Source organism: Myiozetetes cayanensis, unplaced genomic scaffold, assembly GCF_022539395.1.
Source record: "Myiozetetes cayanensis isolate MyiCay16 unplaced genomic scaffold, myiCay2020 scf4, whole genome shotgun sequence".
NCBI lineage: Eukaryota > Metazoa > Chordata > Aves > Passeriformes > Tyrannidae > Myiozetetes > Myiozetetes cayanensis.
The window spans coordinates 54,514,419-54,542,125 of record NW_026087631.1 but is presented as its reverse complement, the minus strand read 5'-3'; the positions used below and the strand labels follow the sequence as shown (position 1 = coordinate 54,542,125).

Below are 27,707 nucleotides of genomic sequence, written 5' to 3'. Positions count from 1 at the left end.
GATAACGTTGAGTCTGGGTACACTGTGTCCTTATCCTCTTCTATGTTCCATGCCTGTTGACATCTTTATTCTATTTTAGTAGTGTTGTATTTCAGAATTACCTTGCACTCCCAGTGCTTTCCTCTCTATTTCAAGTGAGTTGACACCATACCAAGCAGATTCCCAGGTGCAGCTATGGTATGCATTGTTGCAGCTATTATGACTGGGTAATTGGGGACTTCTGTAATGGGAATATTCTGAGACACACTGGTCAAGTCTCCAAATTTCAGGCAAGCAGTTACTTCCTCTACCACTAGTTGATTGGTCTGTTACAAACTAAGAATAAAAAAATCAATCAACTACATTAGTTAAGCCATAGGCTTCCCATACCATAAGTCTGATGGCTGTTTTTGACTCCAGTGGCCATAGTCTTTGATGGTTCTTAGTCTCTGAGGTCAAGATGACCAGGCTTGTGAGCTCTTTGATGCAGAAAGCTGTAATGAAATGGCATTTTTAATCTTTTCTCAGGGTTCACTTGGTGTCACTGGCATTTAAACACTTGTCTGTGGGCCAAGAGCAATCTTGACCAAAGGCAGTCTCATAGATGTTGGTTTTCTGCGTTTTTTTCTAGTGGGATAATACCTATTTGCAGACATCTTTCCGGGCATCTATTTCCTTCAAATAGTTACAAAGTGTGCCACACAAGGCAGTATGATAAAATACTGTGCTTCCAATTCTAATTCATTCTTTTTAGGTGTCTTGGTATAAGATGAACAAGAATTTATTTCATCTTTCTGTTTTAAGGCAAGCAGTTTTGTGTCTCAGAGTGAGAATAAAATGTTGACCTTCATGTGGAAGGAAAGCTCCAAGGAAAGACATAGCTGGTACCCCATCACTCGCAGAGTAAAATAGTCACTAACTCATCCCCTGGTGTGCATGATACACATCCTTTTCTTACAAAATAGCATTACAGGTTGAGGAAGACAGGAATAGGAGAAACTGGTGAGATTTTATATGCTCCCTTCATTGTTTAAGTAGATTAATATAGTTACTCCTGTGGTAAGCCTGCAGATAGCCCAGTTATAAGCCTGTTTGCATGTTTCCCAAGTCAACAGACAACAAATTTGTCTTAGCTTGCTTGTTTGTTTTAAGGCAATATATTTCTTTACTGGTGTCTGAGTTACTGTATTCTTGTTGAAATCTCCTTCCTTGTTACTAACATGGATGAAAAACTTTGGTATTCAGTAACTGAATGGATTTCATATTTAGCGAGGAAGGCCAGTAACATCCTGACTTGTATCAGCAATAGCGTGTATAGCAGGACTAGGAAATGATTGTGCCTCTGTAGTCAGCACTAGTGAGGCCACATCTTGATTCTGTGTTCAGGTTGGGCCCCTCACTCCAAGAAAGACACTGAGGTGCTAGAGTTCATCCTGTCCAAAGGCAACGGAGCTGGTGAAGGGTCTGAAGCACAAATCTTATGTGGAGCAGCTGAGGGAACCAGGGTTGTTTAACCTGGAGAAAAGGACCCTGAAGTGTGACCTTACTGCTCTCTACAACTACCTAAAAGGAGGTTGTTGTGAGATGGGGATCGGCCTCTTCTCCTAGGCAATTAACAACTGGACAAGGGGAAATTGCCTCAAGTTGTGCCAAGGGGTGTTCAAGTTGAATATTAGGAAAAATTACTTGACTGAAAGAATGGTTAAGCATTAGGACAGGGTTCCTAGGGAAGTGTTGGAGTCACCGTCTCTGGAAGTGTTCAAAAACTAAGCAGACGTGGCAGTTCGAGGTATGGTTAAGTGGGCGTGGTGGTGTTCAGTCAAAGGCTGGAAGTGATCTTGGTAATCTTTTCCAACATTAATGAATCTATGATTCTGTGATAATTGAACATAATTTCTGTTTTTCAGAACTGAAACCTCATATGTCTAGAACATACTTCTCAAAAAAACTTCCAGTGTGTCAACAATATTTTTCACTAAGATTCTCAAAGATCAGTATTCTATATCTTAGTCAAGAGAAGAGCATCATGTAGTAAAAATAAGAGATGTAGGGAGTAAGTATCCAAAAACTTGTAATACTTTCAGAAGATGTAATGCTTTTTTTCTTTAAACAGTTCTATTTGACATAAACATATTAGTAAAATTTTCTAGCATAGACTTTGTTTTGTTGGGTGCTACTACCAAAACATTTTTTAAAAACATTTTATAAAATTTTCATTGCACTGTAGTGCACTTCCAGCAAAAATTCACCTACTTCAAAGATGTTGTGTACTCAGGATGTCATCATGTAGTTACTGCAGTAACTCTTATCCAGTTACTGCAGTACATACACGAGATACTTCAGTTAAATGTTGTATGGATTAGGATCACATATCAATATGAATGCTGTCTTCATGAAAATCATGGGAAGTATGTGTGAGTCTTTAACACCATTTCCAGTGTTTTGAACTGCTGCAACTTCTCACGAAATAATTGAGATTTACATATCCCTAACTTAAACAATCCCAAGCTTTTGTCATTTAGAATCTGATAATTTTGCGACGTATGGACTCTGAAGCAAACTTTAATGTTGTTCAGAACAAAAGAAAAAGTGTCTCTCTTTTTCCCTTAGAACTATTGTTCTTAATATGATGTAGCAAGACAGGAACATGACATTTTTTACTTTTAGCTGTTTACCTTTCATTCTGTAGATGTTTCTAAATTTAAAGATATTTAATATTGGACTGCTTTTAGTTTCTTGAAAGCTCTAAATTCCTGTGCTTAAAGCCCCTCAAGAGCTTTCATCAGTTTTTATCCTTCATGGTAACATGAACAGTGTGGTGAAGTTGTTAGTGGGTGAAACCTATGTGTCACCCTCTACTTATATCATTCTCTCAGGTTTTTTTGTTGATTTGTTGTTGGGTTTTTTTAATTTCCCACCCCTACTCATAGGGGTCATTGTACACCTCTTGGTGTAGAAGTTCTTCAGAGAGGCACTTCAGTATATTAATTTCTGAAAAGTCTGTGTGGTTTCTTCTTAAAGATGCCTTGTAACCACTCCCTTGCTCACATGCAAATGCTTGAGTTGACCCTGCTTAAGCCTCATTTTTTGATTTGCTTTTCATTCATATCACCCCAGACGCACTGCTTATCAAAACTTCTCTCCTTCACAGGGCTGCTGATAACTCGCTTCCCATATCATTCCTTTTCAAGTCCCTTTCTATGAGGTCACCCATCCTACTGGCAAAAATACATGCCAACTATGCCAGAAAATGTAAGACCCCAATACCCAAGCTACAAGTCCACCAAAGGGGTCTTACTTTGAAAATATAGAAGGTGCCAAAAATTCACCCACCAAATTTATTAGAAGACTCTTCCATTCTTTTAAAACCTTAAGAGAGTATGCAAAGGAAAAAAGCTGCACATGTGTTCTCAGGAGATATGTTTACTGGTAAACTTTAGAAAATAAGAGAACAACCATACAACTTCACAAAATCCAATCCGCCTGGTACTAAGTTACCCAAAATATCAAGAGAGATTAGTAGAAGAAGTAGTAAAGAAAGAGAGAGAAGAACAGAATTATAGCTACCACCTCTAGATCCAGCATAGATCCACCTACAGGAGTTCAGAAGATGGAGGGTCCAAACTATGCATGGCCAGCGTATGTCACTACTTTTATTGGCTTTGAACCCCCTGTGGCCACATCTTTGCCCCCAGGCAGGACTTCCAGCCCACAGGCCACTCTGGAGCTCTCAATCAGAGTGAGGGGCAGTACTCCTGGTGTGTTATCCATTCTGAGGCTGGTTTCAGGAGAAAAGAGGGTGTTGTTGGGGGTGTGCTCCCCGTCTTCTTTTGACTGACAGCTGCTCTGGTGCTTCCCAAGGAGGCTTGCAGGAGCTGAAGTGTGGGGAAGAGGGCATCACCTCACGTTCCTGAAATTCAACTAGTCTCGTCTCCCTCCACACACCCTTGAGTTGGTCCAAACCAATAATTAATATAGTAGTCCAGTGTCTCACAGATCCCATCTCTCCTAAGCAGTTTTTACCCTCAAAGAAGGTCTTAAAGGTATAGAAACCAAAGCCCTGTTACCAGTGCCAGTTCCACAACCAACTGTTGATATGCGGTATCAGTGCCCTCCAGGGGGAAGGAAAACATCACGTGGACTTTTCCATTCACAAAATCTCCAGTGGACAGATTAATGCTTTAGAACAGCATAAATGTAATTGATGGTTTACTAATTTTGTTTCTTTTAACAGTTGTACATGCTAATTTTGTCACAACAAAAACTCTTGAGAAGTTTTGGTCTGTTTTTGAATGTTATCTTTTTGCTGATATGTATTGTTGTGTACGGCTGCTGTGTAATACTGGTACATTGTCCACCGAGAGAAAATACAGTTTTTATGTTTGTGCAGGTAAAATTGATAGACCAAAGTGAGAGAGTTGTGAAGTAGTCATTAATCCTAAGCATCCATATGCTGTCAATACAGAATTTCATTATGACAGTTGTTGACCAGCAATGTTCTTAGGTACTTAACAACCTGTCAAGACATTTCTTTTTGATCTTATGAACTTACTTGGAAGCAGTTACTGGGAGTTGCTAGTTGCACAGGTCCATTCCAGTGTGTCTCTCTCTGTACTTCACCCTTCTGTTTGTTATTCTGCTATTATAGGGTTTTACTATTGGGCAGTATATGTGAATCCAGAGAAGTAGCTTCTAAACTTCTTTTTGTGCCATTCAGTTAACTATTATTCCTCCCATAGATCTATGAAAATCTGGAAAAAGACTAAAGAAATTCATGTTGCTAACAGAAATATTTAAAAGTGATTCTAAAATCAGTGAGAGTTCTCCTGCCTACTTTGGCATTCCCTTGGGAGAGAACAAAAAATCGAATAGTGCTTAGGAAGAAACTGGTGTTCTAACATGAAATTATATTAGTATCTAGAAACTATTTGTAATGTTTTGTTTTTCCCCCATGAATAGCATGTATAACCCCTCTTCCACTCTGTGGTTAACTCACAGAAATGGTTTCTTCAAATTTATAACATGCTTGTTTGAAGGCATTTATTCATAACATTTTTGTTTGTACCAAAATTGGAATGATTATGTAAAGCTAGTGTATTATTGAAAATTATTTCCATTTATGCTATTGTTCAGGAACCAAGCACTTGGCATTACTTGTTGAAACTTAATGTTCTGAGAAGTTTTCCTTTATTGTGAAACATACTATGTTGCCACGAATTTTTAATTAGTGTATTGGCTATTCATCATTATAAATAGATAAGATCTTAAGATTAGCCTTTTATTCCAACTATTAAAAGCCTACCATTACTGCATGTGATTACAAGATCTAGTTCAGTTTACCTTCTGTGATGTTTTGTTTAGCCTTCTAGAGGAGAAAAAAGAAATTTCCTGCTGCACTTGAAAGTAAATTACAGGCTTTCATTTTCTGCATTGAATTAAAGCCTGCTACATTATTTGATCTAGACAATAAAGCATATGTAGCTGAATAAAACTTTGCAAACTCTGGTAGCTTGAAAAAGTAAATTAGTTCAATGTGAAGTAGTCTATGAATAAAATGAACAGTTATCTGACACATTTTAACAATCTCATTTCGTAAGTAATAGAGTATGTTAGACTCTTAAACCATTCTGTCTATATTTCAAGTCTAGAAAGCAGAAGGATTCAAACTGAGAATTTGTGTATCTTAAAGAATCTTTAGGGAATTTAACACACAACATGAAACTGCACAGATTATACAGAAAATAGGTAGTTTTCAGCATAGTAGCTTTGCCTAAATTCTGCCCATTAGACTGAGGAAGTACTATTCTTGTTGCATTCAGCAGCTGGGTCCCGACAGTATCTTTTTCCCACTTGCAGGGGTTAATTAGTCGTCTTTCAGAAGGTGCCTGTTTAGCTTACATTCACATCCTGCAATAAGCACCGGCTATACAAAGCAATACCATTAAGAGACGGGTGTGTCCAACTGCTTAATTAGACAGAATAAAAAGGACCTTGTCAAACATTCGTCTGTTTCTTGTGATACACCTGACGGCCCAATTAGGCAAGCATGACATCTTTTCTACTGCATGTGCAGTTCCTTTACTAACGTGCAGTGTCGGTGAAAAAATGGAGACTGCATTTATTGTCATGGCTTCACCCCAGCCTGCAACCAAGCCCCAGACAGCCGTTTGCTCACTCCTGCACTAGTTAGATTGGGGGAGAATTGGAAGGATAAAAGCCAGAAAACACATGGGTTGAGATAAAGACAGTTTAATAGGGACAGCAAAAGCTGCACACTCAAGCAAAGCAAAACAAGGAATTAATTCACTGCTTCCCATGGGCAGACAGGTGTTGAGCCTTCTCCAGAAGGGCAGGGCCCCATCCTGTGTAACAGTAACTTTGGAGGAAAAACACCATCACTCCAAATATGCCCCCTCCTCCTCCTTCCCTTCACTTTATGTACTGACCATGATCCCATGTATTATGGAATATCCTGTTGGTCAGTTGGGGGACAGACACCTGTCCAGTCTGTCTTCTCCCACCTTCCAATGCAGCCCAACTTCCTTCCCAGCATGGCAGTAGGGAAAGCAGAAAAGGCCTTGGCTCTGTGCAAGCACTGCTCAGCAATAATAAAAACATCTTTGTATTGTCCACCCTCTGTTAAGCAGAAATCCAAAACACAACACTGTACAAGCCACTGTGAAAAAAACTATTTCTACCCCAGCCCAAACCAGCACAATTATAAAAATGTGTTTTTTAACTTCTCAGTATTGCTGTGATGTAAAAGAATTACGGTGGTTGCATCACTGATGTGGTGCTAGAAAGACTTCCAGCGAATAGGAAGATATTTAAGGTTGACTGTCAACATATTGTATGGCATCTACATGGAAAATCTATACTGTGTACCGAGCTATAATAAAGTTTTGCGTTTAGGATAGAGACTTAGGCCAGAATAATGGAAGCAGTCCGTGGTTGAATGCCTGGTGCCCACCAAAGCTGCCCTATCACTCTCCTCCTCAGCTGGACTAAGGAGAGAAAATATAACCAAAAGCTCACTGGTGAAGAGAAGAACAGGAAGAGATGACTCACCAATTACCATCACAGGCAAAATGGGCTCAACTTGAGGAAAATTATTTGAATTTATTGCCAATCAAATCAGGGTAGGATAGTGAGAAGTAAACCAAAATCTTAAAAATACCTTCCCCTCACCCTGCACTTTATTCCTAATTCTATACCTCCTCCCCTCTAGCAGTGCAGGGGGATTAGGAATGGGGATTAACATCAGTTCATCACACATTGTTTCTGCTGCTGTTTCTTCTCACAGGGACAACTCCTCACACTCTTCCCCTGCTCCGTTGTGGGGTCCCTCCCACAAGAGACAATCCTCATTAATTTCTCCATGTGTCCTTCCCATGGGCTACAGTTATTCCACAAACTGCTCCAGTGTGGGTCCCTTCAGTGGTGTGCAGTGCTTCAGAAACTTCAGACTGCTCCAGTATGTGACCCCTCAAGTCACAAGTCCTGTCAGTAAACCTGCTCCAGCATGGGTTCCTCTCTCCATGGGTCTGACAGGTCCAACCAGAACCCTGCTCTAGGGCTTCTTATGGGGTCATAGCATCCACCTGCTCTTCTGTGAGGTCCTCCACAGGCTGCAGGTGGATATATGCACCCTCATGGACCTCTATGGGTTGCAGGGGGACATCCTGCCTCACCATGGACTTTGGGGGAATCTCTGCCTGGGCACCTGGAGCAGCTTCTGTGCCTCATTCTCCACTGATGTGTCTGCAGGCCTGTTTCTCTCACATCTTCTCCCTCCTTTCTACAATTTGCTTCTGCCCCATAACTTGTTTTTTCCCCTTCTTAAACATGTTGTTCCAGAGGCACTACCACTGCCACTGATGGGCTCAGCTGTAGTTAGCAGTGATTCCATCTTGGATCCAGCTGGCACTGTCTTTGTCAGACATAGGTAGAGCTTCTGACAGCTGCTCAGAGGAACCACCCCTGTAGTCCCCATTGCCTGCACCCTAAACCTTGCCACACAAAGCCAGTACATCCATCCCTCCTCCTCTGCCTGTCGTTTCTGAACAACCTGTACCTATTGATGGCTGCACTTCACTCATGGGGGTCATCTCACCAACTTTCAGTAATGGCAACTATGTCTTAGCTTTGTAGTAGCATGGAGGCTATGCACATCCATTGTAATTATTATCATCTTTAACATGTAAATGTTATCTGTCAAGTTCTGTTCTTTTCTTTTACTTTTGTATCCTGATTTTTGTCAGGTTTGGTGGGTTCTGAAGTGCTTCCACTGCGTAAAAATATAGGGTTCAGTTGATATGAAACTCTGATAATCTGTTGATTAATCTGAAAAAGGTTTGATCAAGAATTTATCAGTCTTTCTGAATACTTCAGAAGAAGCAGTTAAACCTCTCAGGTGCCATAGACCAAACCTGGAGTTTAAACCAAGAATGGTCCCAGCTAGCAAGGTCCTGATCCTATCCCTGGACCCCATCCCATATTTAAAGACCTGTTTCCTTCTTTGCACTGGGTGCATTTCAATACAAAATGAATTAGAGGTAGTTGGATGAAGGAAGTGCAGAAACCGAACCTTAAATCAGTTTAAACTGCTGTGGAACCTAGCTCTGAAAAGGGAGTCTGCTGTTGACAGCCAGTATAATGGTATGTCCCTGAATTTTTTACTATTATTTTGTCTCAATAAAATATTGTAGGGATTTTTGGGGGAGGTTGTTATTTGGTGGTGGTGGTAGGGATTAAAGTCTGGTCTCTTCTCTTTCAGCTACCTGGGTCTCATGAGTTAAACTAAAAAAAAAAAAAAAAATCACTCACATAGGTCATTCTAAATATTTATAGATTTTTTTTTTTTGCACATAAATCTCTTTTATTATGCATGATAATGCATAATACCATTTTTGTAGCTAATATAGATTAAGAGATCTTAAGGGCAGTAAAATTTTATATTACAGAACATTTGGTTTACAGATTAGTGGTTGTGTTTGCTCACTGTGATTCTTCACAGATGTATACAGTCTTCTGTTTTTTCAGATACCAGGTGAAGAAGAACCTGCCTCATCTGGTTATTATTTTCACTGGTTAATCATCCACTACTTAAGAGAAATATAAAAAGAAGGGGGGAAAAAAGCTGATTCACAATTTTGAATTTATTTTGGTTTGTCACCAGTCAATTGTATTGTCATTTCTGCCCTGCAAAATTCAGGAATCTGCAGCTCCCAATCTGTATTTCCTATGAGACCATGTCATCCTTGGTTTGATAAGTTTTAACTTTTTGATAAGTTTTCTTTATCAGGCATTTTCCTTGATTCTTGAACCAGTTCTGTGTTCTACCCAAATTTCCATTGTTCCCTTTAAATGTCAGGGTTGTGATCATAGACCCTTGTCTACTGTGTATGTATTTCTCTATGATATTAGTGTCAAAAAGTTTCTTCTCAGATTTTAAATACAGTGGTTGCTTTAATGCTTTCTATTGATGGTTGTTTGAGTTCCTTTTTCACTATGACTTATTAAATGCTTTTCAGAGTTTGCTTTCTAGATTAGGCCCCTTAATTCTGTGGCCTCTTTGAATTTTGGCTTTGAATTTGAATCTGTAGCGATTTTAGTGTATTTTTAAGGATGACCAATTATTTTCAAGCTGAGAGAAGATTTGCTGCTGATTTTTCTGAGTTATTCCTAAAGTGACAAAACTCAGATAAGTGATATATGTTTCTTCATATTTAAACAAAAGATATGAATGTAAGTTAGATAAAAGTAATATAAAAACCCTTTTATACTAACTCATATGCTAGTAGGTGAAAAAAACTTTTGGCTCATACCAAGATTGGTGTTAGATAATTTTAAAATCCAAATAGAGATAAGGGACAAATTAGAGTGCTAATATAAGTGATAAAATAAAAACATCAGTGTACTAACATTTTAATTTTATGTCTTAATTTTATTCAGAGATCACAATGCAGACATCAGAGACTGGGGCGGATACAAGTTCGACTGTGACTTTACAGACATCTGTGGCTGGCCAGGCAGCAGTGCCCACACAGGTAGTACAGCAAGTACCAGTTCAGCAACAGGTACGTGGCTGTTAGTTTTGGGAAGATTAAAAAACAAAAATTCAGAATGATAAGGTAGTGAAGAACTTGGTTTTGCACAAGACTTGCTAAGTGAACTCTTGCTCTGCTCTTATGGATTTTGTTTTGCTGAAATTAAAATAGCCAGAGAAAGGCAAGCTATTTTCAGGATCTGTTCTTTAACTAGAGCACCTGACAAGCTCTAGTAGTACACATACATGGTTCCAACAGTAGTTTGTTATGGACTTCATACAGTAGCTAATAGAAATTTACTGTATGTTACTGAATATTTACATTTTTTTCTTTAAATAATGGATATGTGTCTGATATTATTGTCTGTATCATTTCTCCATCCATTTGGATGTCCAAGGAAGCGCAATACAAATGTGAAAATGGAAAGCATTGTCCTTTGCATCTCTAGGCTTGAATCCCCACAGATCTATGCACAGTGTCATGAAAGTATTGGTGGTAGGACAACTGGTAATTCATAATGTGCATTTGCCAGGGAAGGAAGAATACTTTTGTAGTAGCCAGCACAGTGCACTCTTCTGTTACATGAAATGGTCACTCCTACGGAGCACCCATGAGCTTTGGAAGGAGTGGTGGCAGAAGAAAATGTGGAGCTAAAAAGGAAAGGTATGGAGGTACAAAATGAGGACTCAGTGTGAAAGCCATTATGGCTGTCCAAGACTTTTCCAGAATACACAGAAATTAGCTGTTCATGTGATGGGTACTCTGGGTGACATCTGTTGTTGTTTTTCATCAAAAACTAAGTTTACAGTTTCAGAATCAACCATATAAGAACTAGACATAAATTATTAAATACTGACATTTGTTTCTGTGCCAGTAGAACACTTTTCTCTAAATCAAATTCTTCAGCATTTTTGGAGTTCTCAAATTCCAGTGCATTTTCAGGTATATGTTCCAGAGTCTCAAACATTTCACTAATATTTTTTTCCTGATACACAGACTCAGTTTCTAATGCCTCATAGTTCCATTACTATAGTATGAGCTTAGCTAACCTTTGTAGGAGATTTTTGTCTGTAACCCTTTTGTAAGGTTTGTGTAGTGCAACACTTTTTTCTTTGTGAAATACAATCTGGATGATTTGTTTGGGTTTTATTTTCTAAATTATAACAGTTGTTATGATATCTATATGGTAACAGATGTTTAATAGATGCAGTTTATGTGACTTGTTCTTATTCAGCTTTTCAGATATAAGATGGCAATTTGGTAGTGCTTGTTTTCAGCATATAAGATTTACATACAATGGCTCAATATTACGTACTGAACTTGTGAAGTACTGATCAATGTGAGAGATTGAAGAGTGGTAACCAGTTAGTGGCATATACATATAGGATATTTTATAGTGTTGCAGTTCTAATAATTGTCTTGATTGAACTCTAAGGACAAATTCTATGCATTTTGTCACAGCAGAATGAAAAATGAGCAGGACTTTGGTTTGTTAAATTTACTTGTGCAGTTTCTACCTTTTTGAAAACTTCTAGGATAGAATGGATCCTTATTTGTTGACTGAAGATGCCCACTGTGAGGGGGCCTCGGGCCCAGCAGTTAAAGTCTTTGGCGTTGCGAGTGTGACTGCCAGAGAGTCTTGTGAATGGTCAGACTGGGAACTTTCCTTAACATATTTTCCCACATAAATAATGCATTAATCTTTGTCACCAATTGTCTATATCTTTCCTGAAGTTATTCCAGTTGTCCCTTAATAATGTAACACTGATGTCAAAGCATAGAAGCCTAGGAGCAGATTGGGTTTTTCCTTCTTTGGTTATACTTTAATAAGAACAGCAAACAGAATTTTTATTGTACTACCTGAGTATATAAAGCTGTCCCTGATCAACTTTACATGCATCTCCTTTAGTACTACTAATTCTGGGTGTTCCCTTGCATTGAATACATCATCATTATATTGGATTATTTTTTCCTGTGGGGATATCAAATTATATTTTTCTGGTTGACTTTTAACACTGACTACAACATCAACATAATGTTTCAGAAAGGAAAGCTAAAGGGTGAGGGTTTGAAGATGCAACAAGAATGTTTGGAAATCCAGTGCAAATGGTATTGCAGTGATTAAACGTATGTATGGGAGATTTGTATAGAGAGATCTAATCCTGATTATGGAAGAGAATGAGTAGTGAGGAAAAAAAAGAGTAAAAATGTGAATATAGTATGCCAGCAAGAAATGTGATAAAGATTATAGGTGTGATAGTTCATTTCAATTGTAGGGTTGCAAGTATGATTTGTTCTGAGGAATTATGTTTGTATAGGTCGCATTTGCCTTAAGTTAATACTGTCTCTGTGTAGATTTGGTAGGAATGGGCCGATTTGTCTAAAGAAAATGTGGAGAAAGAAGGCTATTTTAATAAAGCCATTCTTTTGATGGCACAGGGAGGGCTTATCTTTTGCGTATTTAAAGTTACTAGTGTTGAAAGCTGGAGAGGAGGTTTTAGGTGTATAGTCTATAATATGTGGTTTCGTTTTTTCCATGGTTTAGAAGGGCCATGTTTAGTAATATGAACTGTATCCAAATTAGGTAGGAATATTCACATTTGGATTATATTATGTTACAAATATAAATTGCTAAAAACAATGAGACACTTCTAGGATTTTTTTAAAGGATACTGTAACATGACTGTGTATATGCAACATTCAGTGCAAACTGAAAGTTCTGTATTGTCATTTGCATTAATTTATTAGTACTTTCTAGTGAATAATGCAATTTTAGATGAATTTGCTTTTACTTAATATTAAAGCAGTGTATAGCATTTCGTTTTTCCTAGGGAGGTCTTTGTTTCCCATGTTTGTATTCCTGTATATACACTGTGTTTAAATGACATCTCCTAAATGCATTAATTTGGGGTTGTTTTCATGGCATCATTTCATGCACACAAAATATGTATCTTTTTCAAAATGAAAGATTTTTGCTCTGAGGAGGAGCAAACTGAGTAAGTGGAAGGGTAGACTAAGAGCCTTTTCCCTTCAGCTGTGTTTATACTGAAGCATCCTGTCTTTTGAGGAAACAGCAAAAGAGTAACTTTTAATATTTTCACCTAAAACAAATCCCTAATTTCCATATAGCTGGTATGAATACAGAGCTCATAGAAGTCTGCTTGTGATGCTCCAAAAATAGGAACAAAAGAGGTACCATTAATGAGAACCTGGATTCTTCCTCTTTCAAAAGTGGCACCAGTGGCAGCTGGTTTCATACAACACAGTAGCAGTCAGTCTGAGATGGGATAGAGAGGAATGGTAAGCAAAAAGCAACAACAGTAAGACCAAAAACGTGAGAGTGTAATTAAATTCTGTTTAAATAGCCCGAAGAATTTTCTTACTCTTGTTTCCTCAAATACAGAGATTTTTAATTAATACATCATCACTTTTTCAACAGAAACTATTCAGCATAGTGCAATAAGCTTCTAAGGATTCAAAATTAAACTCACTTCGTAGTTTATGCCGTGCAGTATGGAAGGACTGGAGAAATAAAACTAAAAATAGTCATATAAGCTATTTTATTAAAGTATATCCACGCATCAGAAGTTGGGCAAATTGTTTGTTCATAGTCACATACACAGTGGCAATCGTGTTCTCAAAGCATTTTATCAATAACTAGAGATGCAGACTTCTGCTAATCAAAATTGTTCTTAATGCAAAATCATGTTTAGCATGTGAAAAGCATAATCAAGAACTGACATTAGCCATTATATAAATATGAATGTGCTTAGAATGCTACAGAATGTGGTATTTGTGTGTTACTTGCCAAAAGTGGTCCATACTAATGAAGGACAAAAACTATTTTTATCTCAGAGGACAGAAAGTGTTAAACAACCAAGCTGTTTGCATAGACATGGTGGATAATTTTATGTACTTTCTAAAATGTAATTTAAAAATCCTTATCTATATATATATATTTTACTCTATTGTGCTACTCTTTGCTTAGTACATAAGCACTTTTTCTTGGAAGTCAAACTTTGCTCTTATCTTTTGTTTTATTCTTCCATATAATTTCTGCATTTCAGTATGACAAACTTTCATAGACAAAATACAACTTTTTTATAGATAAAACATAACTTAATTTGTTCCTCTGAGGTAGTATAATGAAGAATATAATTTACTTTGATTTTTGTAAAAGTTGGTCAAAAATTTGAAATGAAGCCATGAAAATTGTAATTTTATCAAGTTTTGATATTTTGTTTTATGGTAAATTAAATTTTTGTTGTTGTTATTCCAAGTCAGAAGATAAACACATTTTGGAATTTTTCAGTTCCCTGTCCAATAGGCACTGAGCTCTGATGCACTCCATACACTTTGTCCCTGCAGTATCATCTTAGTTCTGTGCTGAATATGATGTTTTTGAAATGGTAGCAGATATATTCAAGAATAATAGGAGAATATAGTACCTTGTATGGAAGGGGAATGTGTTTCGGTGTTGTGTTTGTACGTAATGTAGAGTTCTATTTTATCCATATACAGGTTCTGTCTCATTGCTGCTAATGGGCAGAAATACCTGATTTTTCATCATGCTAGTATGCATTCAAAACTTCAGCTGTTTTTCCTTTTTTCAGAATTTGATGTTTAATGTCAACCTAAGGGAAGGTTTCTGTGAAAATCGAGTTTTTCATTTCAAAATCAGAGTCAATATTATAAATTAGGAAAAATGTGCTTATTTACAGAATTTTTTTAAATACAGCAGAGGGGAAGGTATTAGACTAGGATATTCTCAAAATGCTCTTGGAGGTGATTTATCAAATGCATGAAACTAAGATTGATCTGGGGTTGTGGTGTTTGCAGTCCTTATAACCAACTGGATTAGGCTGAAGTTGCCTTGTAGCAATAAATCTGAGAAAAATTACAGTCACTTACTGTTACATCTATTCACTAAATAAGTGCATTGTCACTTTCTGGATTTGATTCCATGGGTAAAATTGTGTCAGTCTGTGAAATCTCTTAAATCCTTTTGCATATTTTAGATTCTGGACTGCTCTTGGACCAAAATATGGCTTCTCTGAATGATGGCAGGTGTAAAATATGGCATTCTTCATCTTTACTGTGGCAGAAGACAAATTAAAACTGGAGAGGAAATTTACTGAAACTTTCCTACATAGTATACGAATCAAAGGAACTGATGTGCGACTGTCCCTAGCAATATAATTGAAGATAATCCATGCCTTACTGCCTCTTGTTGTTTAGATCATTGATGCAAAACCAGGTTTTGTTGGAGTTTGTTATAGCTGATTATAGTCCAGGAAAGGGGTTACTCAGACTAGGGGATTTGTTTCATAATTGTACAGTGGTTCAAAGCACTACTAGGAAAAAAACTTGCATCACTGTAATTTAACTCATTAAACAAGAGCTAAAGTGTCTTAATGTGAACTTTTATTTCTAAACTTACTGCAACACATTTGAGCTGTGATTTTAAGGCTTGTATTATTTAGGACTGAAATGGAATAAGAAAAATAATGAATATGATCAAATTATTCTTTCTTCTGTAGTTAATGTGATTCTTCAGCTTGGTGCCAAGCAGTGTTACGCTTCATTTCATCTTTATGTTCTCTGATTAGTTATGTCTTTGGCACCAAAGATACGTATGCTCACTGAAACTGCATCTTCAAAGTTAGGGCTCCATTTACCAAACTTACAGCACAAATATTGTATAGAAACAGTAACTTTCTTTGCTAGCGCTTTGATATACCTTTAGTAATTATGAGAGCAGAGATAATCACATATTATTTAGAAACCATTTAGAACCAAACTTCTGGTTTTCTTGTTTTCAGGTACAGCAAGTGCAGACTGTGCAACAGGTACAGCATGTCTACCCAACCCAGGTTCAGTATGTGGAGGGAAGTGACACAGTCTACACTAATGGAGCTATGTAAGTTGGCAAATGTTCAGAATTTGAATGTTTATTAAAATGTGAAGTAAAATACATATTTTCAGGCAGATTCTGTCAACTACTGTATATTGAGTTGGAAAGAAAAATTATTCAATCAGAGTTCTCCTAGTGTCAGAGTAGTTTGTTGGATGAAAAACTGAATTCACACTGATTTTATTAAGACACAAGTTTTGTATAAATAGAATTCTTGGGATTGTTTTAGTTGCACTTACCTGAAATTACCTGTACAGCATAGTGTTTGTTTGTAAAAGTATCTAGTTCATGGGTAACTTCTGTCCTCAGACAGAAGGCAGGGCCTTCTGTCTTCCTGGCTGCAATCCTGGTAGCAAATGATGTAAAGGTGCAGCAGTGGTGGTTATTATCTAAAGAAAGTAGTAATGTAATTTCATTCCTGTGTTTCATAAAATGAGATCAGTATTTTTTTTCCAAAGGAATGAGGAGAAGCAGAGGAAGGTACTTCTTTAACCTCTTTTCTGCACAAATGTGCATTTCCTGCTTCCCCGAACATACTTTTCTATTACCTAGTTTCTTCTCTAGTACATGAGCTTAGAAAGATAGAAAAAATAATCTAGATTTTATGTGACCTCTGGATGTTACCTAGTCTAATCTCTGACTTGGAGCAGCACCAGTTTTGAAGTTGGCTTAAACTTCAAAGTAGGTGTGTGTTGCTTAGGAAGGAGCCTCTCTACCTCAATTTTCATTTACCATTTTTGCTGTCTAACTGGCTTTAAAAGAAGTACAATTTAGAAAGCTTTTTTTTTTGTCTGAAGGTATAATTATTTTTTGATGGTAATCCAAAAGTAATCCAAAAGAGCAGTATTATCTGGGTCACAGATTTATGATGTTGACACTGACAGCATTCTTTGGTTGTTTCCATTAGCTCATTTCAGTGAATTAATTTTTCATGTACTGTCTTGTCCATTTTCTTCTCACTTGTAAAATCTAAACAAGGTATTTTAAATATGCATTAGATTTCCTTATTGTACTGATTTTATCTGGGATAGATTAATTTTCTTCATAGTAGATAGTATGGGGCTGTGTTTCAATCTTGTGCTGCAAACATCATTGATACTATGTACTGTGAAGAAAGTATTGTACCCCAGCCAAAACCAGCACACCTGTACGGCAGCACTCAGTGCCATCATAACTTCATTGCGACCATGCTAGTCTACTGTTAGCCTCCAAAAGAGGGCATTTTTAAATAACCTTTTTATCGAGCTTCTCTTTACACTTATTACTTTAAATTCTTCTTTGTGCTATTTGCACCTTTGGAAGTGTATAGAAGGTGTACTACATTACTGATTGCAGTCTTAGGTAAAAACAGAAGCCGATGTAACTAATGCTTTTTGTGAATCTTCAGGTTTCCATTATTTTATAGTGTTTCTGGGTCTGAATCAGTCAGTGGGATATAAGAGCAGAAAGCTCTCCTTAGCATGTGAGCCTAATCTAGATTTGGCCACAAAGACGACCAGAGGCTGGAGCACTTCTATGAAGACAGGCTGAGAGACTTCATTGTGATTTTCCAATACTTAAAAGGGAGCTTACAAGAAGGAGAGGGACTTCCTATGTGGGCAGATAGTGATAGGACAATGGGGAACAGTTTTAAACTAATAGAGGAGAGATCTAGATTAGATTAGATCAGGTATGAGGGAGAAATTCTTTGCTCAGCGGGTGGTGAGGCACAGGAACGGGTTGTTCAGGGAAGCTGTGATGCCCCATCCCCAGAAGTGTTTGGGGCTGGGTTGAATGGGGCTTTGAGCAGCCTGGTCTAGTGGAAGGTGTCCCTGCCTGTGGCATGGGGGCTGGACTAGATGATCTTTAAGGTCCCTTCCAACCCAAACCATTCTATGATTTTATGAAAGAATTATCCTTTATTTTAAAATAATTCACTCAAAATCCATATGCAATAGCAACAAAGAATACCATTAGAATATCTATGAAGAAAAAGTTACCTGATTCTTTCCATTATAAAAGTAAGAATTTTGTCAGGTTTTACAGTCTTAGTCATTCGTAACTGTTGTATTCTTATAATACATTATTCTTATAACAATTCTTCCCACGCATTTTGTATCATGTCTACACTTAAAAGTTATTTGGTTTTATTATAGTTGGAGGCAATATGATAATACAAGGGGTGTAACACTCAACTTGTCATATACATTGTATGATACGAGAATATTTGAACCATGTAATCTACATTTGTCTCTTTAAGTTAACAACAGTTTTGCTTGTCAAGCATGTCACTCTGTCCTGAAATAAAAATGCATTGTTGACATTGATGACATGTTCAGGCTTACCTGGTTGTTTAGAATATATTAAGACTGTTGTGGCTGCACCTATAGTAAGAAGCCAGTTGGTTCCACATATTAGACATAAACTTTCTTCCTACATAAATTGTGATATGTAGCCATATACCTTTAATTCTGATGTGACAAAGAGGGTTTTAATTGCTGGGATTGTCGAAGAATTGCAATTGCATCCAAACATCATTCTTTATGAATTTGTTGTACAACAGTTTGTGTGGTTTATATTGGCAAAACACACTGTGTATGCATGCCCAAGAATGTATCTTTTCTTGTATTAGGTTTCTGTGGCCAGGTTTTTGGTAGCGAGGCAGGGGCTACAGGGATGACTTCTGTTAGCAGCTGCTAGGAGCTTCCCTTGCATCTGGTGTAGCCAATGCCAGCCAGCTCCACGTCGGGCTTCCTGCCACTGACCAAGGCCAAGCCCATCAGGAGTGATAGTAATGGCTCTGTGATAACATGTTTAGGAACGGAAAGAAAGTTACTGAGCAGCTGAAAATTGCATCAAGGGAAGAGCATAGTGAGAACATGTGAACAGCAATGCAGACACCAGAATCAGTGCAGAAGGAGAGAGGGGAGGTGCTCCAGATGCTGGAGCTGAGGCCCTGTAGCCTGTGGTGCAGCCCATGGTGGAGCAGCTGTGCCCCTGCAGCCCATGAAGGACCATCGGGGTGCAGAGATCCCCCTGCAGCCCATGGAGGAGATCCACACCAGAGCAGGTGGATACTCGAAGGAGGCTGACCCATGGGACCATGGGAGGCCCAGAACGGAGAAGAGTCCTGGCAGGGACCTGCAACCCATGGAGAGATGAGCCCACGCAGGAGCAGGTTTTTCCCTTATAGGACTCCTGGCCCTGTGGGGGACTCACATCAGTACAGCTCATCCGTGAAGGACTTCACCCCATGGAGGAGTGACCCACATTGCAGTAGTTTGGGAAGAATTATTACCTGTGGGATGGACTTACACTGGAGGGGCTTGTGAAGGACTGTCTCCCATGGGAGGGACCCCATGGGAAGCAAGGGAAGGACTCCTCTCTCTGAGCAGTGACAGAAACAACTGATCATAACCCCTGTTCTCTGTCTCCCTGTACTGCTCCAGGGGAGGAGGTAGAACTTGGAAGGATGAAGGGACAGGGGGATGCTATTTTTAAGATTATATTGCTTCTCATTCTTTTGCTCTGAGCCTTTTAGTAATAAATTTAATTATTATCCCCACTTTGAGTCTGTTTTGCCCGCAATGGGGATCCGTAACTGACCTCTCCCAGCTCTTATCTCTGCTCATGAATCCTTCGTTGTTTTTTTTTTTTCTTTCTTCTGTCCAGTTGCAGAGGGGAGTGAGAGAGAGAGGCTTTAGTGGGTTCCTGGCATTCAGCCAGGCACCACAGTACTATTAATTGAAATCTGAACTGTCAAAAAAAAATATTATTATTAATACAGTTAAGGTTGTTATTTTCCTACTACTTAATAGGATCTCTCCATTTTTCTCTGGTATTCACTGTACCCTTTTACTACGTTCTGCATACTAAGGTGAATGGCTTCTGTCTGAGAAAGAGTTACAGAGAGTTGCATCAATTTAGCACTATCACAAGTGTTATGTCTGGAAACGTATGATGAGTAGTGGGGGTCTCTATTCACTCTGTATCTACTTGCAGCCATTTTTAATGTGTTCTAACATAGTCTACACCTTATTCGTTCTTCATTGGTTTGCATGTCCTTATTACATCTGAATGTGCTTTACATGTTTTACATTTGCTGGATATTTCCTGAATGTGTTATACCATGATCCTCTTACTATATTTTTGATCTGGGGTCATGGATTGTTTATTCTATACAGAACAGCTATTTGCTGTTACTCTATTAGAAAAAACAATGCATGAGCATTTTGATTATAGGTTTTATATCACATAATCTTAGAAAACTGAGCTAAATTGGAAACAGATTAAGTAACAGTTATCTGATTGTTTGACAATTACTACAAGAACAAAGCTCTAGGCTAGCACGGACAAGTCTAAAAGAAAGCTTGACAAACCCAACTCTTGAGGTCTTGCAAATTTAGTATGAGCCCTGTGACATGTTCCTAACAGTGCTATATTTCTTCAAATATAAGTCTGCAGTAATTAATCAGAATTTTTAGAAATCTGAAAATTAAGGTTTTCTTACCTGTCTAACTTACAGGTCCTCAGAAAAGAATATATAGAATTGCTCCTCTCTTTTCATATATTATGGTCCCTGGTTTATGGATTTTTCTGTAGTTGTGCATTTTGTGTGCTTTTACTGCTTTGTTTCCATGTGGGAAACAATCTTGGACTGAGTGTTGAAGATCTCAGTTCTTTTTTATGGCTAATAAATGCCTGTCAGTGACATATTTACTTTGGGTTTTATATGCAAATTGAAACTCTGTTTTAGCTAAATTTTATAAAGCTTTCTCTAAATGATGCGTTTTAAATTGCCCATATAGAGAAAATGTATAGGAATAAAGCAGGTCAACCATTCACTATTACAGAGGAAATCACTTATTTTGAGTTTTCATTCTCTGGTTATTGATGCACTAATTGCCCTTTCATAGTTTTGATATTTGTGTTTAGCAGTTTTACTTGATAAATGGGAAGGGTGATAGAAAATAATAACTTCCTGTCTTAACAGTTTAGATCAACTGGGAAGACCTTTGTGGAAGAAGCTTATTGCTCCATTGGGATTTGATTTGTTCTTAAAAAGTGGTGAATCAATGTTCTGGTTACAGGAGTAAATTTCTTTGTGGGAAGGAGGTTATATGAGACAAGGTGGGTTAGGTAATCTAGCCCTCTCCATTATCATTTGACTGCTGTATCAGGTGCTGTTGTGACAGTGTAGGATATGTGGCACTTCCTTTTCTTCCCATTGCTTAGAATACATCACCTCCAGAGCCTGCACCAATGCATTGGCCTTCCCTCAGTATAAGACAAAGGATTGTGTTCTCTGTAGTTTCTGCAAAGCTCACTGTTACTTTAAGGACCACAGGATTATCCTAAAAACTTAAAGGCGTTTAAGGATATTGTTCTGTCATGAAAGAGCTTCTTGGCTTTTGTACCTGGAGGTTTTCTAACATGTTGCAATACCATAGCATTATCAAGAGCATTAGCTAATCTGCATATAAATAACTGTATCTTGAAATACTGACTTTCATCCAGTGTTTATTATATTTCTATGCCAGGAAATAATACTTTGGTTAATTAAGTACCATAAAAGACTCGACAGTGAAAAAAAATATTTGCATGCCTACCTGCTAAGCTGTGTAAGGAAGCCATACTAAAACCCACAGGAGTAATTCTGAGGCTATTAGTTGCTGAGTAAGATAGTAATTATTAAGTTACTTGTTTGTTTGAATTAGAATTACAGAAAAACAAGATAAAGAGTGGTTTTCTTATTTGAATTAGGATTCTGTTCTTGTACAGACACTATGAAGGGATACTGATATTTCTAGTTGCAGTATAAAAGGTCTGTGTCTTTGTGGTTGGTTAACCTTGGCTGGACACCAGGTGCTCACCAAGCTGCTCTATCTCCTTCCTTCCCAACCAGACTGGGGAGAGAGAATAAGATGGAAAACAACTCGTAGGTTGAGATAAGGCAGTTTACTAAAGCAAAAGGGAAAGTTTGCACACACACAAATGAAGAGGAAAATGACAAGGTTTATTCTCTACTTCCCATCAGCAGCAATGTCCAGCCATGTCTTGGGAAGCAGAACTTCGGCATGCATAATGGTTTCTTAGCAGGCAGCCATTGGAAACAATGAATGCCTCCCAGCCTTCTATTCCTTTCCTTAGCTTTTATATCTGAGGTGATGTCATATGGTATGGATAAGTTTGGGTCAGGTGGCCTGATTGTTTCCTCTTCCAGCATCACGCCCTCAACCTGGGCGGGGGAGTGAATGTTGAGAGACAGTGCTGGATGCTGTGCCAACACTGCTCAGCAGTAGCCAAAACACTGGTGTGTTATCAACACCTTTCTAGCTACCAATGCAATGCACAGCACTGTAAGGACTGCTATAGGGAAATGTGTTCCATCTCAACCAAACCCAGTACAGTCTTCAAGTAAAAAATTGGGTGTGCATTTTAGCACACTTGAATTTTCCAAGCTGGTACCTGCAGCTTGTGATAAGAATTTTGTAGTTAATTACTTATTTTGCAAAATACAAAAGTTACTGGAATGTAATTTGAAGAAGATTTGGGACCGTGATCAGCCAATGTAAACCACTGAGACATGATAGGATGGCTTAAACAGAGATTCATAATAGTCAATAGATCAGGTTCTTGATATTTACATTGACTCAAATCACAGATGCAGCTGGGAATAAATGATTTTCCATCTGTGTATGTGCACACTGAAAACTAAGGAAGGACAACAACAAGTTTACTCTTTCTGTGTTATTGCTTTTATTTGTCTCCTTTCTTCAGAATGTCAGTGTCTTTAAGTGTCTGTGAAAGTTGGGCTCAGTAACATTGTATTAGTGTCCATAATGTAGTGCAAGACATTGCACTTAATTTATGTGGTAATACTGGTGCTTACTGAATGTAGAAATTAGTTATTTTCTGTTTTCATGAGCAAAAAAATAGTTTTCTTAACTTGATGCCACAACTCTGTTTTAAATCGTTATATTTTGTAAGCCATTATGAAATGTACATAAGCAAGCAATAAGGCATAATAGGTAATGCCTGTAATTATTGTACTTTACAATCCTAGTCCAACTCTTGCTGGTGTCATTAATTTCCAGTGTGGGATCTTTACATCAGACACCTGTTCTAAATTCATGCAATGTCTGACTTTGTGTCACTTGCTCTCAGGGTAAACGTGATCTAGTTTGCACAACCTTCTGGAAACCAGGATTCTGCAGCCTAACTGCTTAGATTTTAGATTTATTTGTAACTGATGAATTTTCTAATGCATCATTCTAGTAAACATCAGATTTCACAGTATTTCAGTAAGAAGAACTATTAGGTTCTGTTACCTACCTTGTATCTCAAGCAAGAGTATATCATCCATGTTTTCTCATAAAGAGCAAGATGACTTTAGTTACACTAGGGTTAGTCCCTGTAAGATCTTTATATGCAGCTGTTGAAGGGGAGAATGCTTTTACTGTCTTTGGAATGCAAAAGAACTGACTATGATATGTGTCAAGCTATTTGAGAAAGTATTACATATTTGTACTACAAGTGCTGTGGAGAAGTAGAAGATCACTTCCTTATTTGGAGTTATCCCTCAAGTCTGTCTAAAGGGTGTAACACCATATTTTCCTCTTTGCTACAATTTTATTTTAAAGGGTCATATTACCATGAGCAAGGACCTTAAAACTTTCAAGTCTGCTTTCTAAAACATCTCTAACATTGCTGTAAACTGCTCTCAAAATGTTATCTCATCAAGCTGCATTTTTAAATTTCAGATAAAGTGGTTTATGTTTTGGTTAATTTAAATGGCTCTTCACTAAGTTGCAATTATTATTGCATGTAATGATAATGGTTTTATCTCACTTTTAATTACCCAGTTGATTTCAGCTGTGAAAGGTCTGCTAAATCATCACCAAATCTAGAACTTGCTCTTCTAGAAGAACCTGCTGGTTGTTGGAACAAAGGGAAGAGTGTGTTTATTTTGGAGTGTAGCCCATTGATGTATCCCACTGATACTCTGATCTACTGATACAGAGTACTGTTATAAGCAGAAATAGGTGCAGTGTGACACTGAATCCTTATTTAGAGACTGTGCATGATACACAGCTTTATAGATTATATGTATGATATACAGGTATACCTAAACAAGGCAAAAGCAAACAAACATTCATTTTCTCCCGTATTCCACACCAAGTCCGTGACCTAATTTTCTTTGAAATTCGGAACACTCTCTAGGGTTTGCATTGCTTCAAAGATTCAACTCCACTTTTGCAAATGAGATTTTTTTCTCCTCACATCTTTTGTACAGTGTATTTCCTCTAGCCATGTCTATTTTTGCTGTCAACAATGGTCTTAAACTTTCATTCCTTTCCTTACTGACACCTGATACAAGGTTTTTCTTTCCTCTTTTGGGAGAAATTACAGTGTTCAGTCACTTAGTGATCATTTCCATGAAGGTTCCCCTGAACCTGCATCACGGTTCCCTAAATTTGTCCTCTGCTGCATAGCATTGTTCACACTGTGTAAAGACAGATGCAACTTCCAGTCTGATAGTGGTTATTGCACTTATTCCAAGATAAATGACCTCCGGGTGCACCTGGGGAGGTTAGGTTGGATATTAGGAAAAACTTCTTCCTTGAAAAGAGTGATCAAGCATTCGAACAGGCAGTCTGGAGAAATGGTAGAGACCATCCCTGGAAATGTTCACAAAACTTCTAGATGCACTTGGGGACATGATTTAGAGGTGAACAAGTCCGTGTTTGGTTGATGGTTGGACTCAGTGGTTTTTTTCCAATCTTAACAATTCGCAGATTTTAATCTCTTATTTTCAGATAAATAACATCACTATGGTATCACAAGGTATCACTATGATACCTTGGCTTGAGAGAACAGATAAATCAGGACTTCCACAGCACCTAAAGGCATGCATAAATTATTGCAATGCAAAGGTCAACTGATTTTAATCTCCAAAAGAAAGGGTAATAGATTAAATGTCTGTTTGAGTATTAGTCTCTAAAATAACTGTTTTGTTTTGTTTTCAGCAGACTGCAAGGAATTTCTTTTAGATTAACTTAAGTTTCCTGCAACTGATCTTGAGACTTTTGAAATACTTAAGCTTAAAGAGGGATGAGAGCAAAAAACGTAGTATGAGGCTTATGAAACATTTTGGATTCTAAAACTAAAGTTTTGGAGTTTCTGAAAGTCTCTGAAGAGGAAAGGAGAAACTGTTGCAGCTATATTGAATACAGCAGAAGTTCTGACTTTGGTTGTTGATAAGGTGCTATACATTCTTCAGTTGTTTAAAAATAGTGGTATTGCCTGTGGATTGCAAGAAATTTTAGATTTTTGTACTTAAGTAAGAAAATTATTGGTTGGGTAAACAGACTGGTTTTTACTTCTTGTCATACTTGTCAAGATACAAAGCTCAGTCTTTGAAATAATGACCAATATTTACTTAAAAATCATGAAATACAGTGATATAACGATCAAATTTAATACATGGGAACAAATACACATTCAGAAATCATAAATAGATTATAGCATATGAAGAATAATGATTCAAGATAAGTAAATAAGAACATGAATCATGATAGAAGCTTTCAGTAGCTGAGTATTCCGTTAGGGTAAACTTACACATAAATGCTTCACACATGAAAGTGATTTTAAAAATGTTAACTTTTTAAAAAATCTTTAACTTCTTTCATGTTTTTGTCCTTTTAGAAGTCATAGTTCTGTTTTAGTTTTATTTCTTAAATACAGTTTTTTATCACAACATGAATTCCTGTCCAATATTGACCTGCCCTTTAAAAATAAGTGCATTTCCCAAAACACCAGTGAACTCAGAATTTCAAGCTTCAGTCAAGAGCTTCAGTGAATTTAAAAACAATAGTTAGCATAAAATTCTTGAACATTGAACTCTGTTAGCTGACATTTGTTTGAATTGTTTGTAATTTTGCAAACTGCACATTATGCAAATATGTAACATCTGACTAAAAATCAAAGTTTTATTTTCAGATTTTAAAAAAGATTGATACATATGGAACTTTATAAACTTATAAACTGTCTACCCATCTCCAATTTTTATTGTACTTCCCTTCTCTTTTCCTCTTCACAGAAGACTGACAATATTTCTGTAATGTTTGGTGGATACTTGGTTTAACATTGACACTGAATTGATTATTTAATGCTTTGACTTGATTAAATGTTATTCTTTGAGGAGGCAGGAATTGTTTGCCAATCTTATTTGATTTGGTTTTAGCTATTGTAAAGACATTTCTAGAATTATAACATTTCCCTCATCTAAATGAAATACAAATAATGTATTTTCGTTTTGTTTTCTTTTCTTGAAGCCGATCAACAACTTACCCTTACACAGAAACCCAGATGTACACTCAAAACACTGGGGGAAATTATTTTGATACTCAAGGAAGTTCTGCACAGGTGACAACAGTGGTCTCGTCTCACAGCATGGTGGGCACTGGAGGGATTCAGATGGGCGTAACAGGAGGACAACTCATTAGCAGCTCAGGAGGGACCTATCTGATTGGGAATTCAATGGAAAATTCTGGTCACACGGTGACTCACACGACGCGGGCCTCCCCAGCAACAGTAAGTATTTCAGACTGATGCAAAATCTTTGAGACTGGTTTCTTAGTCACTCAGATATACTTGCAGACTGACGGTTTTTGTGACAAAATGGATAGGAGTATTATGTTGCCAGATACAGGAGTAAGAATACTATGAAAACTTAAAGACAGCTTGCAAATATTTGCATTTTATACCTTAAATTTTAATATTTTTCATTTTTCTGAAAACATAAGAACGTACAGTATTGTTGAGGATAACTATGAGGATAAGTTCCCTGTATTTTTTCATTTTGTTGACCCGATATTAGTATAGGTTTGGTAGCTTATTTCAAAATATTTCCAGTTGTTCAGAATACTGAGCTACTACATTTTAATACTTTATTTACTTATTTACTTATCTATGGTATATCTCCAAAGTCTGTTCCAGATTAAAATCTCATTGTGAAAATGTCTGACGTGCTTTGGGAAGATGCATTCTGTTATAACTGTGGTAGATAATATTGCAGATACGTAAACAGAAGCACAGAACCTTCCTTGAAGAGCTTGCTCAATCAGCCTGTATTTTCAGCTAGGAAAATGTGTTTATACTTGTCTAACTTTGCTGCATAGCCCTAATGAGTACTTTTACCTCATCCTTCTGGGTATTCTGGTCTGGACATAGAGATTTGGAAGTAATGGGGAAGAGAATTGTGAAACATAGGGTAGCAAGACTTGAAAAATATAGAGAGGAGATAAAGCATCATTATTAATATAGATTCACCAGTATTCAAAAAGACAATGAAATTATGGGACCTAGCTTTTAGTAACCAATCCAATAGCATTGGATAATTTAGATGATCCGATAAATTCTCTCGATTTTGTTTCTTAAGGTGATTGATATGGACAAATAGAAAGTTCTTGTACCATGGCAGAAATTATTATTTCATAAAAAAAACTATGCAGTATTCTTTTCTGAGAACAAGAACTGTAAAAATTAATTCATGAGTACTATAATATCCCACTAAAACATAGGGGGAGCTTTCAGCTAGCAACAAAGAATTTTATTTTTGAATTTCAAAAAAGAATGCATATTAACATTTGCCTGTATTTTGCATGACTTTAGTAGAGGAACAGAGTTTCTGAAAAAAGCATAATTCCTCTTTCAGATTTCAGATGCTTAACTGAATGTGGAAACAAGTGAGGCTTAAATGTATTCAGTAAACACAAATAAAG

General features: G+C 37.3%; 1 protein-coding gene across 2 annotated transcripts in view; it reads left to right on the top strand.

Annotated features, from left to right (window-relative positions):
- The window catches only part of RFX3 (regulatory factor X3), a 103,658-nt gene that overhangs the window by 39,274 nt on the left and 36,677 nt on the right, over nt 1-27,707 (top strand). For both annotated transcript variants that reach the window (XM_050328514.1, XM_050328513.1), the window contains exons 2-4: nt 9,934-10,058; nt 15,851-15,948; nt 26,259-26,517. In XM_050328514.1, the coding sequence (XP_050184471.1) occupies nt 9,942-10,058; nt 15,851-15,948; nt 26,259-26,517 (474 nt within the window). In that variant the 5' untranslated portion in view covers nt 9,934-9,941. The remainder of the gene's footprint in view (nt 1-9,933; nt 10,059-15,850; nt 15,949-26,258; nt 26,518-27,707) is intronic.